General features: G+C 39.6%; 1 protein-coding gene across 1 annotated transcript in view; it reads right to left on the minus strand.

Annotated features, from left to right (window-relative positions):
• LOC126260566 (serine/threonine-protein kinase mos) overlaps positions 1 to 15491 on the minus strand; it is a gene marked incomplete at its 5' end in the record, with an annotated part of 243525 nt that overhangs the window by 127441 nt on the left and 100593 nt on the right. The window contains 2 exons of the mRNA XM_049957900.1: positions 1292 to 1435; positions 1515 to 1708. Of these exons, the coding sequence (XP_049813857.1) occupies positions 1292 to 1435; positions 1515 to 1708 (338 nt within the window). The remainder of the gene's footprint in view (positions 1 to 1291; positions 1436 to 1514; positions 1709 to 15491) is intronic.

Genomic DNA, 15491 nt, shown 5'->3' on the forward strand with positions numbered 1-15491 from the left:
GTCATGCGAATTTGTATAATATTATTCAGACATGAGACAACTATTTTCTTACTCAAAACTGTTTGCCGAAGAATGTACGTTACGGCGTGAGTAATTGAGAATAGGGAAAATAATAGTACAGTCAGTTTGTCGCTATGTAGTTAATACAACTTGCCACAATAGAAATAATGGCGAAAACAGGCATCGCATTTCAAAGACAGATTTGTGGAATTTACTCGGCTAAGTTACGACAGCTACGATTTATTAGAACACTTTTGACTCATCGGTTGCACCATAAATAATGCAGACATGGCATAGTCAGCCTTGTGGAATGCCAGAACTGCGCTGGCAGTGTTTTGGTTACTGTACTGTAGTGTGGAATTCTTCATTAGGCCTACGAGTCCATTATGCTTAAGCTAAATTTATTTTTCTGAGTTACTTCTTGTACGTTTAATTTTTTCCCAGTAATGTTGTGCATTTGATCTGCATAGTTTTATTGTAGTTAGTGTAATACAGTACATTATCCATTATTGATAATTTGGTGAAACTTCATGGCTGTATACGAAAAAGAAAAAAAATCTGTGTTCTGAAACAGTTAAGTGATGACTAGACAGTATCCTCTTTTCCTTCTGTTGTGAAGGCAATGTAGTACAGTAGTAAGTCCCAACTAGTGAACCACCAAATGCATCAAATTTATTATTGAGTACAACTTAAGCAATTAAACGCAACACTTTATGACGCATTTTGTGCCACAATTTTGGCTGATCAGTCATTTTGATAAAAGGCAACTCATTCCAGGACAATCCCCATTTTAATCTGAATATTTTCCCTTTATGAACATAACAGGTTTGTAAGGCAGGTAAGTTAAATGTTTCCAGAAAAAATTCTCTTTACAGTGAAATGTGTTAGAGAAAAGGTGCTGAATCTTATCCTCACCAAATACACTGCACTATATTTTTATTATTGTAAGTTTGAAAGGGGTGCCCTTTAATAAGAGAAGATTCTGCTTATTTTTAATTAATGTATTCTGCACACAAGTGACGTGGACTGGACATGAAATTTGCTTTCAAAATGTTAAGTGACAGAGTCCTGTGTGGCATATTATAAGAAAGTTTAATATACATAATTGTTTTCATTGCATGTCATTTAATAAAACTATGCGATATAATAGAAAATGTGAAGCTTAAACATACAAATACATAGGCTACATAAGAAGAGCTGTACATTATCCTAACAATCATCATTTAAGTGAAAAATAAAAACAAATTTCCCCTGAACATTTCTGATCATAGTATTTTCTCTGAGACTTTACGTGTACATCAGCCATTTCAGATAATTTGTGAGTAATCAGCAGCATGTTAGGTCTACACAAAGGATCATCCTTCCAACATTCTCTGTATAAGGCAGTGTAGGCGTCATTGCTAGTGCTCAGCTTTGGTCTCAGGCCAGCACTTACCTGAAAGATATCACCAACTTAATAACTCATTTAATGTAACAAAATTGTAACAATTCTCAGCTGTAGGTGATGCACAAACCTTTAGTATTAATTCTTCAGCAGTGTGATACATACTATATGGTATTTCACGTTGCTCTATCTGCCACATAGTTATACCTAAGGCATAAACATCTACTGCTGGTGTTTCTTCTTCCCCCTTAAACATTTCTGGTGCTGTATATATTACTGTGGACTGTAAGTTAATTGATTGAAAAGCACACGAGCAATTTTCGACTATAATACAGATTGAAATTCATAACAAAACAACAAAATCTGTGACTGCCCTTTTTGAAATGGTAAGAAAGCAAATTTGATTCTTATCATTTGTTGTTAATGACATGTCATGCATTGTGTATTAGCAGGGATCAAACCAAAACATACATTCATGTACCTTGAAAAAAATCCTCCAGGTTTTGTGGATCACTTTGAAAGGCTATATAGATGGTACTGGACATCGAAATATGCCCAGCTCTTGGGATTGTGTGGCACTATTTTATTTCTGTATACAACTGAAGAAAATTAACAACAAAATCACATTAACCTGCCAGTAGTGTGATGTTGCTCTGACCATAACTGAACTACTTTTTAACTGAAGGGTATTTGCACTCTCTCTCTCTCTCCCTCTCTCTCTCTCTCTCTCTCTCTCTCTCTCTCTCTCTCTCTCTCTCTCTCTCCCCCCCTCTCTCTCTCTTTCATATTTATCAAGCGTAAGTGAGTAACTCAGAACTTGAAAATGTAAATAACATTTCTTCAAAATTAATAACTAGGTGTGCAAATCTAACTGGCACAAAGCTTAAATACAACATAATAAGGGTAATTCTGTACTGCAGAAGGCCTCCTCACGCCATTAGAAGTAACAGCCAAGGGAAAGTCAACAAGTGAAACAATATTCTACATGATTCTTCAGTTTCTCCCGACGTATTTTTTGTTGCTTGGACAGTCCATGGGTATACTGCTGGTTAATAGTGTCCAATAGGCACAATATTTCGGCGATCAGACATGTTGCCATAGTCAGCCCACCTGACGATGGCGACATGTCTGATCGCCAAAATATTGTGCCCGTTGGACACTATTAACTGGCAGTATACCCGTGGACTGTTCGAGCAATATTCTACATTATTACCTGTATATATTGATAGAAAACTGAACAGGAAGTCATATGTTACAGATTTTGAATGGCAAAGCTCCAACTTTTGCATAAACGATATAGGATTCTGGGGATGAAAATATAAAAATTAGACTGATTTTTCATTTACTAATGACACTATGTTCTGCAGTAATTTGTCATTGAGGAAGTAAGTAGTTGTTACACAGAAGGGTGTTTTAAGGATAATGTGCTGTGTTCACTCTAGAAGCTCTTGCAGACAGCTCCTTAAATTAATGTGAAATAGAGAATGGGAAAGAAAGGGTAGGGATAGGTGGAAACATATAACTTCCAGCCACACAGGGCATTGTGGTAACGCAAGGGTGAAAGTTGACAATTTGTGTGGGACTCAAACCCAGATTTACCACTTCTCATGATTGGTTGCTTCGGTCATCTGGACACGGTCGATGAATAACTCAAATTTCTAACTTATCACACACTGCAATGCTTGTCCATTAATGGTTCTCAATACTGCCACAATATGTGTCTTCATTATGAAGTATGTAGTCAGCAATTAATTGCAATTTAAACACAACAGTGTAATTCATAAATATGACATTATAAACAATAATGACCTAAAGTATGCTTCACTTAGCCACAGTGGTGCACGTAAAGCAGTGGGGTATTCCACATAAAAATCTGCCCACCTACCTAGTGATTTAAAAATTATAACTGATGGACAGTTAACTTCAAGCACAAAGTGTGAACGTATCTTCTTGAAGATACCACAGTTAGCTAAGAATACTGCTTTATGATTTCAGCAACATTCTCATGAATGTATCACATTTTGTAATCAGATGTATGGAACTGTAGTTCTTGTACATTGAATTAGTTGAATTTTGAGTGAGTTTTTCCACAATAGCAAATTTCATCTTACTGAGGTTAGGCACTCCTATTTCAGATCATTTCATATTTGTGATTTTTTTTTAATCTGTGCCAAAGCACATCTTAAAAGGGAATTATATTTTTTCTGCTGTTATCTGTACTGGAGAAATGAAGAGAGGTTCAATTTGTTTAGAGTGAAGTAATGGAACTTCACACCTGAGATTTGTATAGAGATAAGAAGGAATATGGTAGCACTTACTGAAGAAAATGTCTCACTGTGCCTGTAGTCATTTAAAGGCACCACATAAAGCATGCAAATGTACACAAGTAAGGATACGAATATTGCTCTGCTCACATATACATTTGTGGTGTATACAACAATGGCACCTAATTTGGTTTTTGATTTTACTGCTTCAGTGTTTATCTGAAAAAAATATTGCTCTATGATCCTTTCTAGTCTGAACAGTTCGGTTTTGCTAGATTTTTAGTGATAGTTGGATATCCGAGCTCACATGTGGCTTTCCTAGTTTTCTCTTTCATTCCTTCATCAGGTGCCTCCCCCTGGGAATTCTTCCTAGATGTAGATGGTGCTGGGGAAAAGGAATCTTGAGGTGGACCTTGTATAAACTAGCCTAAAAGTAAGCAGCAGTACTTTCAGTAGTGACTGTAGGTGGAGAGGTGTTTATTAGTCATAACCAAGACACAAACAAAATTAAAGCGAAGAAACCATTTAAAAATGGCAATAACATATGTTAGCCAACAGGGAGTTTGTGGTAAAGTAGAGAACATAAAATGGGAGATAAGGCTAGAAATAGACTTGTCAGGAATTGATGACATTAAATGGGAAAATAAAGGTGAATTCCCAAGTGAAACTTTTTTTGTAACACACTTAAGTGAGCAAAACAATATAGTTCTAGTTGGTGTAGTACTCTCATAGGAATGGGGAATTATAGTCAAAAGCTACTTGTTACATAGGTAGTGACAGGCAAATTCTAAATAACATGACAACAGCAAAATGGATCAAATACACCTTTAATTTTTTTTCCCCCACAATAATGTCCATACTTCTGGACATTTCCTAATTTCTTCTGCTCTTGACCATAGTGTACAGCAGTTTGCAAAATTTTCATGATTTTGTGGAAATTTCATGAAATATGCGAAAAGGTGGGAATTTAAGGAGATGGGACCTGGATAAACTGAAAGAACCAGAGGTTGTACAGAGTTTTAGGGACAGCATAAGGGAACAATTGACAGGAATGGGGGAAAGAAATACAGTAGAAGAAGAATGGCTAGCTTTGAGGGACGAAGTAGAGAAGGCAGCAGAGGATCAAGTAGGTAAAAGGACGAGGGCTGATAGAAATCCTTGGGTAACAGAAGAAATATTGAATTTAATTGGTGAAATGAGAAAATATAAATATTTCAGTAAATGAAGCAGGCAAAAAGGAATACCAACGTCTCAAAAATGAGATCGACAGGAAGTGCAAAACTGCTAAGCAGGGATGGCTAGAGGACAAATGGAAGGATGTAGAGGCTTATCTCACTAGGGGTGAGATAGATACTGCGTACAGGAAAATTAAAGAGACCTTTGGAGACAAGAGAACCACTTGTATGAATATCAAGAGCTCAGATGGAAACCCAGTTCTAAGCAAAGAAGGGAAAGCAGAAAGGTGGAAGGAGTATATAGAGGGTCTATACAAGGGCGACGTACTTGAGGACAATATTATGGAAATGGAAGAGGATGTAGATGACGATGAAATGGGAGATAAGATACTGCGTGAAGAGTTTGACAGAGCACTGAAAGACCTGAGTCGAAACAAGGCCCCGGGAGTAGACAACATTCCATTAGAACTACTGATGGCCTTGGGAGAGCCAGTCATGACAAAACTCTACCATCTGGTGAGCAAGATGTATGAGACAGGCGAAATACCCACAGACTTCAAGAAGAATATAATAATTCCAATCCCAAAGAAAGCAGGTGTTGACAGAACTGTCAGTTTAATAAGTCACAGCTGCAAAATACTAACGCGAATTCTTTACAGACAAATGGAAAAACTGGTAGAAGTCGACCTCGGGGAAGATCAGTTTGGATTCCATAGAAATGTTGGAACATGTGAGGCAATACTGACCTTACGCCTTATCTTAGAAGAAAGATTAAGGAAAGGCCAACATACATTTCTAGCATTTGTAGACTTAGAGAAAGCTTTTGACAATGTTGAATGGAATACTCTCTTTCAAATTCTGAAGGTGGCAGGGGTAAAATACAGGGAGCGAAAGGCTATTTACAATTTGTACAGAAAGCAGATGGCAGTTGTAAGAGTTGAGGGACATGAAAGGGAAGCAGTAGTTGGGAAGGGAGTGAGACAGGGTTGTAGCCTCTCCCCGATGTTATTCAATCTGTATATTGAGCAAGCAGTAAAGGGAACTAAAGAAAAAATTGGAGTAGGTATTAAAATCCATGGAGAAGAAATAAAAACATTGAGGTTTGCCGATGACATTGTAATTCTGTCAGAGACAGCAAAGGACTAGGGAGAGCAGTTGAACGGAATGGATAGTGTCTTGAAAGTAGGATATAAGATGAACATCAACAAAAGCAAAACGAAGATCATGGAATGTAGTCGAATTAAGTTGGGTGATGTTGAGGGAATTAGATTAGGAAATGGGACACAAAGGAGTTTTGTTATTTGGGGAGCAAAATAACTGATGATGGTCGAAGTACAGAGGATATAAAATGTAGACTGGCAATGGCAAGGAAAGCGTTTCTGAAGAAGAGAAATTTGTTCGCATTGAGTATAGATTTAAGTGTCAGGAAGTCGTTTCTGAAAGTATTTGTATGGAGTGTAGCCATGTATGGTAGTGAAACACGGACGATAAATAGTTTGGACAAGAAGAGAATAGAAGCTTTAGAAATGTGGTGCTACAGAAGAATGCTGAAGATTAGATGGGTAGATCACATAACTAATGAAGAGGTATTGAATAGAATTGGGGAGAAGAGGAGTTTGTGGCACAACTTGACAAGAAGACGGGACCGATTGGTAGGACATATTCTGAGGCATCAAGGGATCACAAATTTAGCATTGGAGGGCAGCGTGGAGGGTAAAAACCGTAGAGGGAGACCAAGAGATGAATACACTAAGCAGATTCAGAAAGATGCAGGTTGCAGTAAGTACTGCAGTAAGTACTGGGAGATGAAGAAGCTTGCACAGGATAGAGTAGCATGGAAAGCTGCATCAAACCAGTCTCAGGACTGAAGACCACAACAACAACACCACACACATAACAATGGGAGGGGTCAACTGACCCATGGTGTGACTGCTTTACAGTGTATTGGTGTTTTCATACCTCCTCAGGGGACACTGCCTTAATGTAGCACTGTCCGTGTGGGCGAGGAGGTTTGTGTGCTCTGGATCTGGAGGGCTATGCCGGCAGTAGCTTAGCTCAGCCTATCACTCACTCTTTCCTTCCTGTTACATGTATTAAACCTTAACAGCAGCGACAGTGGAGAAAGATTCTTTCGGAACCATGAAGCTGGTGGAAAAGGCACCCTTTTCGGTACAAAAAGAGTGCAAGTAGTGACTGTACCCCAGAAGGGCGGCTACAGACAGTGTCTGACTCATTGTGAGCGGCTGATTTTAGGCTGGGCAACCTACTGCCTATGTGGAAAGTAAGGGTAGAGTACCACACTACATTCCTAAACAGTGCATGGTATGTCTCTCTATGTGAAAGATTCTGGAGTTAAAACTTCCCCCTCATTCGGATCTCTGGGAGGGGAACACATTGAGAGTAGACATATTTGAAAGGAAGAAAGGGACAATGAAGGAAAAAGATAAGGATTGAACATGGAATGTGAGGACACTACAGCAAGCAGGAAAGCTAGAGAATGCAAAACAGGAGATGAAAAGGAACAGATTAGATGCCCTCGGTTTGTATGAAATGAGATGGGGAGATAGAAAGTGGAGTTTGTAAGCTCTTTTACTCAGGGGAAATCAAGAGTGATAGGGCAAAAGCTGAAAAATAAGGTAATGAAGGTACAGTATATTGATGGAAGACCTATGATGATACGACTGAAGGGTAATTCAAAAGATCTGGTGTTAATAAAGTATATATGTCAACCAGCCAGCATAGAGATGAGGAAGTGGAAGAATATTACGAGAAAATACAAGAACTCATCGAGAAAGAAAATAGAAATGCCTGCATTATTATTATGGGGGGACTGGAATGCAGTGGTGGGTGAAGGAAGAGATGAAAATACAGTAGGAAAATTTTGATTAGGAATAAGAAATGAGGGAGGTGAACAACAAATTAGTTTCTGTAAAGAAAATTCATTAGCAGTGGGTAACATTATTTGAACACCACACAAGGAGACGTTACACATGGATATCAAATTTGAGTAGGGGAAGATCTCAGTTGGACTACATCCTGATACAAAAAAAGGTTTAGGAACTGTTTTAAAAATAACAAAGCTTATCCAGGAGCTGATATAAATTCAGACCACAACCTAGTAGTGGGTGAAACGCAAGTGAAGCTGAAAAAAGTCTGGAGAGGTTAAGCAGAAGAAAGACTAAACATAGAAAGACTCAAAGAGATAGGAAAGGCATTAGATTTGGAAAACAGATTTATGGAAAACTGAGGAAGAGGTTGTGTTGATGAAAGTGTTAATGACAAATGGTTAAAAATGAGGGAAGGACTCGTGGACTCTGCCAAAGAAGTATTAGGAATTAGAGTATCCCAAAGTACCAGGAAAGAATGGATAACAAAACATGTTGAAAAAGATGGAAGAGCTGAGAAAGTTGAAAAATGTAGAAACTGAAGAAGGCAAAAAGAGGTACAGGAAACTGAATAATGAATTAAGAAGAGAAACTGAAGGAGCAAGGATAAAATTGATGAAACAGAAATGTGACGAAATAGCAAAAGTGGAGAAAGTATGAAATGATGTACAGACTGGCTAGTTAGATAGTTTTTGAACGTAAAAGAAAGAGGAGTAACATGGAAATAGAAAGACCAGATGGTACTCTAGCAAAAGAACTACAGGAGGTTTTGAAAAGATGGCAAGAATATATTGAATGTTGTGTGTAAGGGGGATGAAATAAAAAGCAAAATTAAGGTTGAAGAGGAGCAAGATGTGCCGGAAGATGGAAATGGATTCACCATCTTGGAAGCAGAAGAGGCACTGAAGGAGATGAAGAATAGGAAGACATGTGGAATTGATGATTTGCCAATAGAACTGTTGAAGAGTCTGGGAAACAAGGAAAGAAAAGAAGTAGTATACCTCTATAATGAGATATATGACAAAGGGGAATGGCGTGAGGACTTCCTTGCAATAGTTATGATACCAACAGAGAAAAAGAGAAACACTAAAAAATGTGAAGAGCATAGAACCACCAATCTAATTTGTCATGCAGCTAAAGTGTTGCTGAGAGTGTTGAATAGAAGGTTATATGGCAAGCTGGATAGGGGGATTTTAGAGGAACAGTTTGGGTTTAGAAGCGGAAAAGGAACAAGAGATGCTATTGGCCTGTTAAGAACTATAGGGGAAAGATATATGGAGAAAGGTAGAGAAATCTTTGATGTTTTATAGATTAAGAAAAGGTTTATGACATTTCAGTGGAACAAGCTGATGGATATTTTGAAGAGGAAAGGAGTATATTGGAAATCGAGATGACTGATACAGAATCTATATTTACACCAGAAAGTAAGGATAAGGATTGGAAATGAAATGTTGGAAGGAAGCAGCATTGGATGACATGTTAGACAATGCTGTTGCCTTTCCTCGCTGTTGTTTAACTCATACCTCAAAGAGATTATTGCGACAGGCTTAGATGGGAAAATAGGAATATGTATTGGTGGAAAGAGAATAAAATGTGTAAGATTTGCTGATGACATGGTATTAGTGCAGTAAGTGAGCAAACAGTGAGTAACATGCTGGAGCATCTGAATTAAGCTTTTGTGGGAAATGGGATGCAAATCAACACAGCAAAAACAAAGAGTGTGGTCATCAGTGAAAGATGCAGACTGTTCAATATTAAAATAGGACAATCTACCATTAGCCAAATAAGTGTATTTAAATATCTTGGAAGCACAGTAACTGAAGACTTGAGATGTCACCAGGAGGTGAAAACTCTTAATTGCCATAGCAAAGAAGGCATTCAACAGAAATAGGAGACTTATGTGGCAAATATCCCCCCCATGAACCATGGACCTTGCCGTTGGTGGGGAGGCTTGCGTGCCTCAGCGATACAGATGGCCGTACTGTAGGTGCAACCACAACGGAGGGGTATCTGTTGAGAGGCCAGACAAACATGTGGTTCCTGAAGAGGGGCAGCAGCCTTTTCAGTAGTTGCAGGGGCAACAGTCTGGATGATTGACTGATCTGGCCTTGTAACATTAACCAAAACGGCCTTGCTGTGCTGGTACTGCGAACGGCTGAAAGCAAGGGGAAACTACAGCCGTAATTTTTCCGGAGGACATGCAGCTTTACTGTATGATTAAATGATGATGGCGTCCTCTTGGGTAAAATATTCCGGAGGTAAAATAGTCCCCCATTCGGATCTCCGGGCGGGGACTACTCAAGAGGACGTCGTTATCAGGAGAAAGAAAACTGGCGTTCTACGGATTGGAGCGTGAAATGTCAGATCCCTTAATCGGGCAGGTAGGTTAGAAAATTTAAAAAGGGAAATGGATAGGTTAAAGTTAGATATAGTGGGAATTAGTGAAGTTCGGTGGCAGGAGGAACAAGACTTTTGGTCAGGTGATTACAGGGTTATAAATACAAAATCAAATAGGGGTAATGCAAGAGTAGGTTTAATAATGAATAAAAAAAATAGGAGTGCGGGTTGGCTACTACAAACAGCATAGTGAACGCATTATTGTGGCCAAGATAGACACAAAGCCCATGCCTACTACAGTAGTACAAGTTTATATGCCAACTAGTTCTGCAGATGATGAAGAAATTGATGAAATATATGACGAGATAAAAGAAATTATTCAGGTAGTGAAGGGAGACGAAAATTTAATAGTCATGCGTGACTGGAATTCGTCAGTAGGAGAAGGGAGAGAAGGAAACATAGGTGAATATGGATTGGGGGGAAGAAATGAAAGAGGAAGCCGCCTTGTAGAATTTTGCACAGACCATAACTTAATCATAGCTAACACTTGGTTCAAGAATCATAAAAGAAGGTTGTATACCTGGAAGAATCCTGGAGATACTAAAAGGTATCAGATAGATTATATAATGGTAAGACAGAGATTTAGGAACCAGGTTTTAAATTGTAAGACATTTCCAGGGGCAGATGTGGACTCTGACCACAATCTATTGGTTATGACCTGCAGATTGAAACTGAAGAAACTTCAAAAAGGTGGGAATTTAAGGAGATGGGACCTGGATAAACTGAAAGAACCAGAGGTTGTAGAGAGTTTCAGGGAGAGCATAAGGGGACAATTGACAGGAATGGGGGAAAGAAATACAGTAGAAGAAGAATGGGTAGCTCTGAGGGATGAAGTAGTGAAGGCAGCAGAGGATCAAGTAGGTAAAAAAACGAGGGCTAATAGAAATCCTTGGGTAACAGAAGAAATATTGAATTTAATTGATGAAAGGAGAAAATATAAAAATGCAGTAAATGAAGCAGGCAAAAAGGAATACAAACGTCTCAAAAATGAGATCGACAGGAAGTGCAAAATGGCTAAGCAGTGATGGCTAGAGGACAAATGTAAGGATGTAGAGGCTTGTCTCACTAGGGGTAAGATAGATACTGCCTACAGGAAAATTAAAGAGACCTTTGGAGAGAAGAGAACCACTTGTATGAATATCAAGAGCTCAGATGGAAACCCAGTTCTAAACAAAGAAGGGAAGGCAGAAAGGTGGAAGGAGTATATAGAGGGTTTATACAAGGGCGATGTACTTGAGGACAATATTATGGAAATGGAAGAGGATGTAGATGAAGATGAAATGGGAGATAAGATCCTGCGTGAAGAGTTTGACAGAGCACTGAAAGACCTGAGTCGAAACAAGGCCCCGGGAGTAGACAACATTCCATTAGAACTACTGATGGCCTTGGGAGAGCCAGTCATGACAAAACTCTACCATCTGGTGAGCAAGCTGTATAAGACAGGCGAAATACCCACAGACTTCAAGAAGAATATAATAATTCCAATCCCAAAGAAAGCAGGTGTTGACAGATGTGAAAATTACCGAACTATCAGTTTAATAAGTCACAGCTGCAAAATACTAACGCGAATTCTTTACAGACGAATGGAAAAACTGGTAGAAGTCGACCTCGGGGAAGATCAGTTTGGATTCCGTAGAAATGTTGGAACACGTGAGGCAATACTAACCTTACGACTTATCTTAGAAGAAAGATTAAGGAAAGGCAAACCTACGTTTCTAGCATTTGTAGACTTAGAGAAAGCTTTTGACAACGTTAACTGGAATACTCTCTTTCAAATTCTGAAGGTGGCAGGGGTAAAATACAGGGAGCGAAAGGCTATTTACAATTTGTACAGAAACCAGATGGCAGTTATAAGAGTCGAGTGGCATGAAAGGGAAGCAGTGGTTGGGAAAGGAGTGAGACAGGGTTGTAGCCTCTCCCCGATTTTATTCAATCTGTATATTGAGCAAGCAGTAAAGGAAACAAAAGAAAAATTCGGAGTAGGTATTAAAATTCATGGAGAAGAAGCAAAAACTTTGAGGTTCGCCGATGACATTGTAATTCTGTCAGAGACAGCAAAGGACTTGGAAGAGCAGTTGAACGGAATGGACAGTGTCTTGAAAGGAGGATATAAGATGAACATCAACAAAAGCAAAACGAGGATAATGGAATGTAGTCAAATTAAATTGGGTGATGCTGAGGGGATTAGATTAGGAAATGAGACACTTAAAGTAGTAAAGGAGTTTTGCTATTTAGGGAGTAAAGTAACTGATGATGGTCGAAGTAGAGAGGATATAAAATGTAGACTGGCAATGGCAAGGACAGCGTTTCTGAAGAAGAGAAATTTGTTCGCATTGAGTATAGATTTAAGTGTCAGGAAGTCGTTTCTGAAAGTATTTGTATGGAGTGTAGCCATGTATTGAAGTGAAACATGGACGATAAATAGTTTGGACAAGAAGAGAATAGAAGCTTTAGAAATGTGGTGCTACAGAAGAATGCTGAAGATTAGATGGGTAGATCACATAACTAATGAGGAGGTATTGAATAGAATTGGGGAGAAGAGGAGTTTGTGGCACAACTTGACAAGAAGACGGGACCGATTGGTAGGACATATTCTGAGGCATCAAGGGATCACAAATTTAGCATTGGAGGGCAGCGTGGAGGGTAAAAACCGTAGAGGGAGACCAAGAGATGAATACCCTAAGCAGATTCAGAAGGATGTAGGTTGCAGTAGGTACTGGGAGATGAAGAAGCTTGCACAGGATAGAGTAGCATGGAGAGCTGCATCAAACCAGTCTCAGGACTGAAGACCACAACAACAACATGTGGCAAATTAGGTGAAGGTCTAAGCAAAAGGCTTGGCAAATGTTTTACCTGGAGTGTGGCACTATATGGGACAGAAACATGAATGCTAAGATGAGAGGATGAAAAAAGGTTACAAGCATATGAGGATGGGGAGGAGAATGGAGAGAACAAACTGGATGGAAAGAGTGCGTAATGAAAGAGTATTGGAAAGGGTTGGTGAGAGAAGAGGTCTGCTGAAGGTTATTAGAGAAAGGAAAAAGAACTGGTTGGGACATTCATTGAGAAGGGAGTGCTTGCTAGCAGATGCTTTGGAAGGACTGGTTTGTGGGAGAAGGAGATACAAGATGATAGATGACGTAAAGGGAAGAGGACATTATGCGGACCTGAAGAGGATGGCAGAAGACCGGACAGCCTGGAGAACTACCGTGTGAAAACCTGCCTTTTGGCAGAACACTAATAATGATGATGGTGTTTTCATAAATGCAAAGGTATTTGAGCTCCATTTTGTTTTGGTTAACAATTGCGCTGTCTTGAATGATATACGCATTGTCTGAAAGGTTTCCACTCTGGACAAGGTAACAGCTTTTCAGTCGTTAGCATGTACTACTTGCCTCATCAGTGAGTGGTTTTATGTGCTTATAGCAAACATTGTCAGTTATACTTTATCAATTTGGTCACACTATAGAAGATATATTGCACATTCTGTAGAACTGATATACATAATCAGAAAATGGCTTATCAGATTGTAATTTTGTGCCAAAGATGATAGGAGGTGTTATGGTCAGTGACTCCCCTATCTCAGTTCTTTCCACAACAGTATCAGGAGCCAGCTAGCACAACAGCAAAAATAGCAGCTGGAGACAGAACAGAATGGAAGGTCAATAACATGCTATTGCCTGGAAGGAAACTTTGAACATCGTGAACAAGAGACTCTACTGCATATGCCTGTCACAAATTAAATGACTCAGTCTTCAGTACCTTCTGACTTCTTTGGGTTATCAAAGCTGTATATGAAACAGAACACACAGTTAATTCTCAGAATGAAATGAACGCTGTTTGGACCATATCTTTTATCAGGGATAAAATGACAACACGAAGGTACAACAAACATAGCAGATTCCCCATTTTTAAGAGAAATCATACCAGACAGAATGCATTCCTGCTGACAAGTATGCTGGTATTTCTTAAACATGAAAAATTCATGCAAAATTGCCTCCATTGTTACTACCCTGGTGAAAATTTTACAGCTGATGGGCAGTTACTTCCAAGCAAAGCAAGTGAGCCGTGCTCTCGTGAACTATGCATTTCCTTGAACTTTGCTTCCTATCTGTGTTTGGTTTCCCGCCGTTGTTGTGGTTATGCCGTGGTTTTTCCTCCTCCTACGTGTGGCAGCAGCGAAGTGTATCGATATTTGCACCGTGTACCATCTTTGATCTTGTGCATATAGTTTCCGGCTAGGGGGTCTGCAGACAGTCGGTCGGCTGGTGCAGAGGAGGACATCTCTGTGCTGTGCAGTCTGCTGGATCCGCTGGCGGTCCCTGCGCAGTGTCAGAGCATGTGTGGAGCTGTCTGATCGCTACAAGCTTCGTGGCTCACCGACCCAGGACGTCAAAGTAGAGTGGTGTGTTAAGTACCCAAGCCACATCCGTCCATGTTGTGTCGTTCGTTTCGGTGGTTCGCTATTGGGGAGCTTTTCCTGTGAGCAACACCGAGTGTTTGTAGTGGTGAAATCGAGCCGCCATGTGATGGAATTAACTATATTGGTTCACTACAATTCAAGTGCACCAGCGGAATTTTCTGCCTTGTGGGCATTAGTATTCTGGTTACCTGCCCTGGCTACTAACGTAATTTCGGGCATTGTCCTCTCCTCACCTGTTGTCGCTGTCCAGCATGGTGTGCAGTTTTGATAGCTTAGTACATATTTCATTGAGGATAATCACGTCTGTAACAGTTTGGTCTTTGAGTTTTTATGTACCGATTGGTGGCTAGCAAGTAGTTTGGTCTGTCGGTCCGTGACTGTCTCTTGGTTGGGTTACTGATGGATCAAGTGTAGTTGGGCCCACCACCTGTCTCACCTAAGTGAACGTTTATGTTTCAAGGGCACAAGGAATTAAGTGGCTCACAACAAAGTTTTCTAAAGTGTACTGAGGTCTCTGCATTTCACGAACAGAAACAGGCAGCATTTCTTGGGGAACTGTTCTTGCAATGTATATACCACTCTGGGATGCAACCCAGCTGTGACTTGACTCAGTTCTGACCACTGGCTTCACAGCTGGCCACTTTTCTTCTTTTTTTGAATCTGAATTCCCTGAAGTACTTTCATTTAGAAGAAAGAGTGTTGTGTTTTGTAGTAATTTTGATATGGTCTGTACAAATCCAATAGCATCCCCTACAGCATCAACAGTTTCATTCTGCAGAGTAAATCTTGTTGCAAGATGTTTACAATGACCTCCTACCCTGCACATGCATTTTTTCCATGACCTGTTGCTGAAAAGACCCACTTTTCTTAATTCCTGTACAGAGTTTTCCAAGCTCATAAAGCTGAAGGCAGTTTTTAAAACGAGACACTGCACCATCATCAGTCACATACTTACGTTTAGGA

Source organism: Schistocerca nitens, chromosome 5 (genome assembly GCF_023898315.1).
Source record: "Schistocerca nitens isolate TAMUIC-IGC-003100 chromosome 5, iqSchNite1.1, whole genome shotgun sequence".
In the NCBI taxonomy this organism is placed as follows: domain Eukaryota; kingdom Metazoa; phylum Arthropoda; class Insecta; order Orthoptera; family Acrididae; genus Schistocerca; species Schistocerca nitens.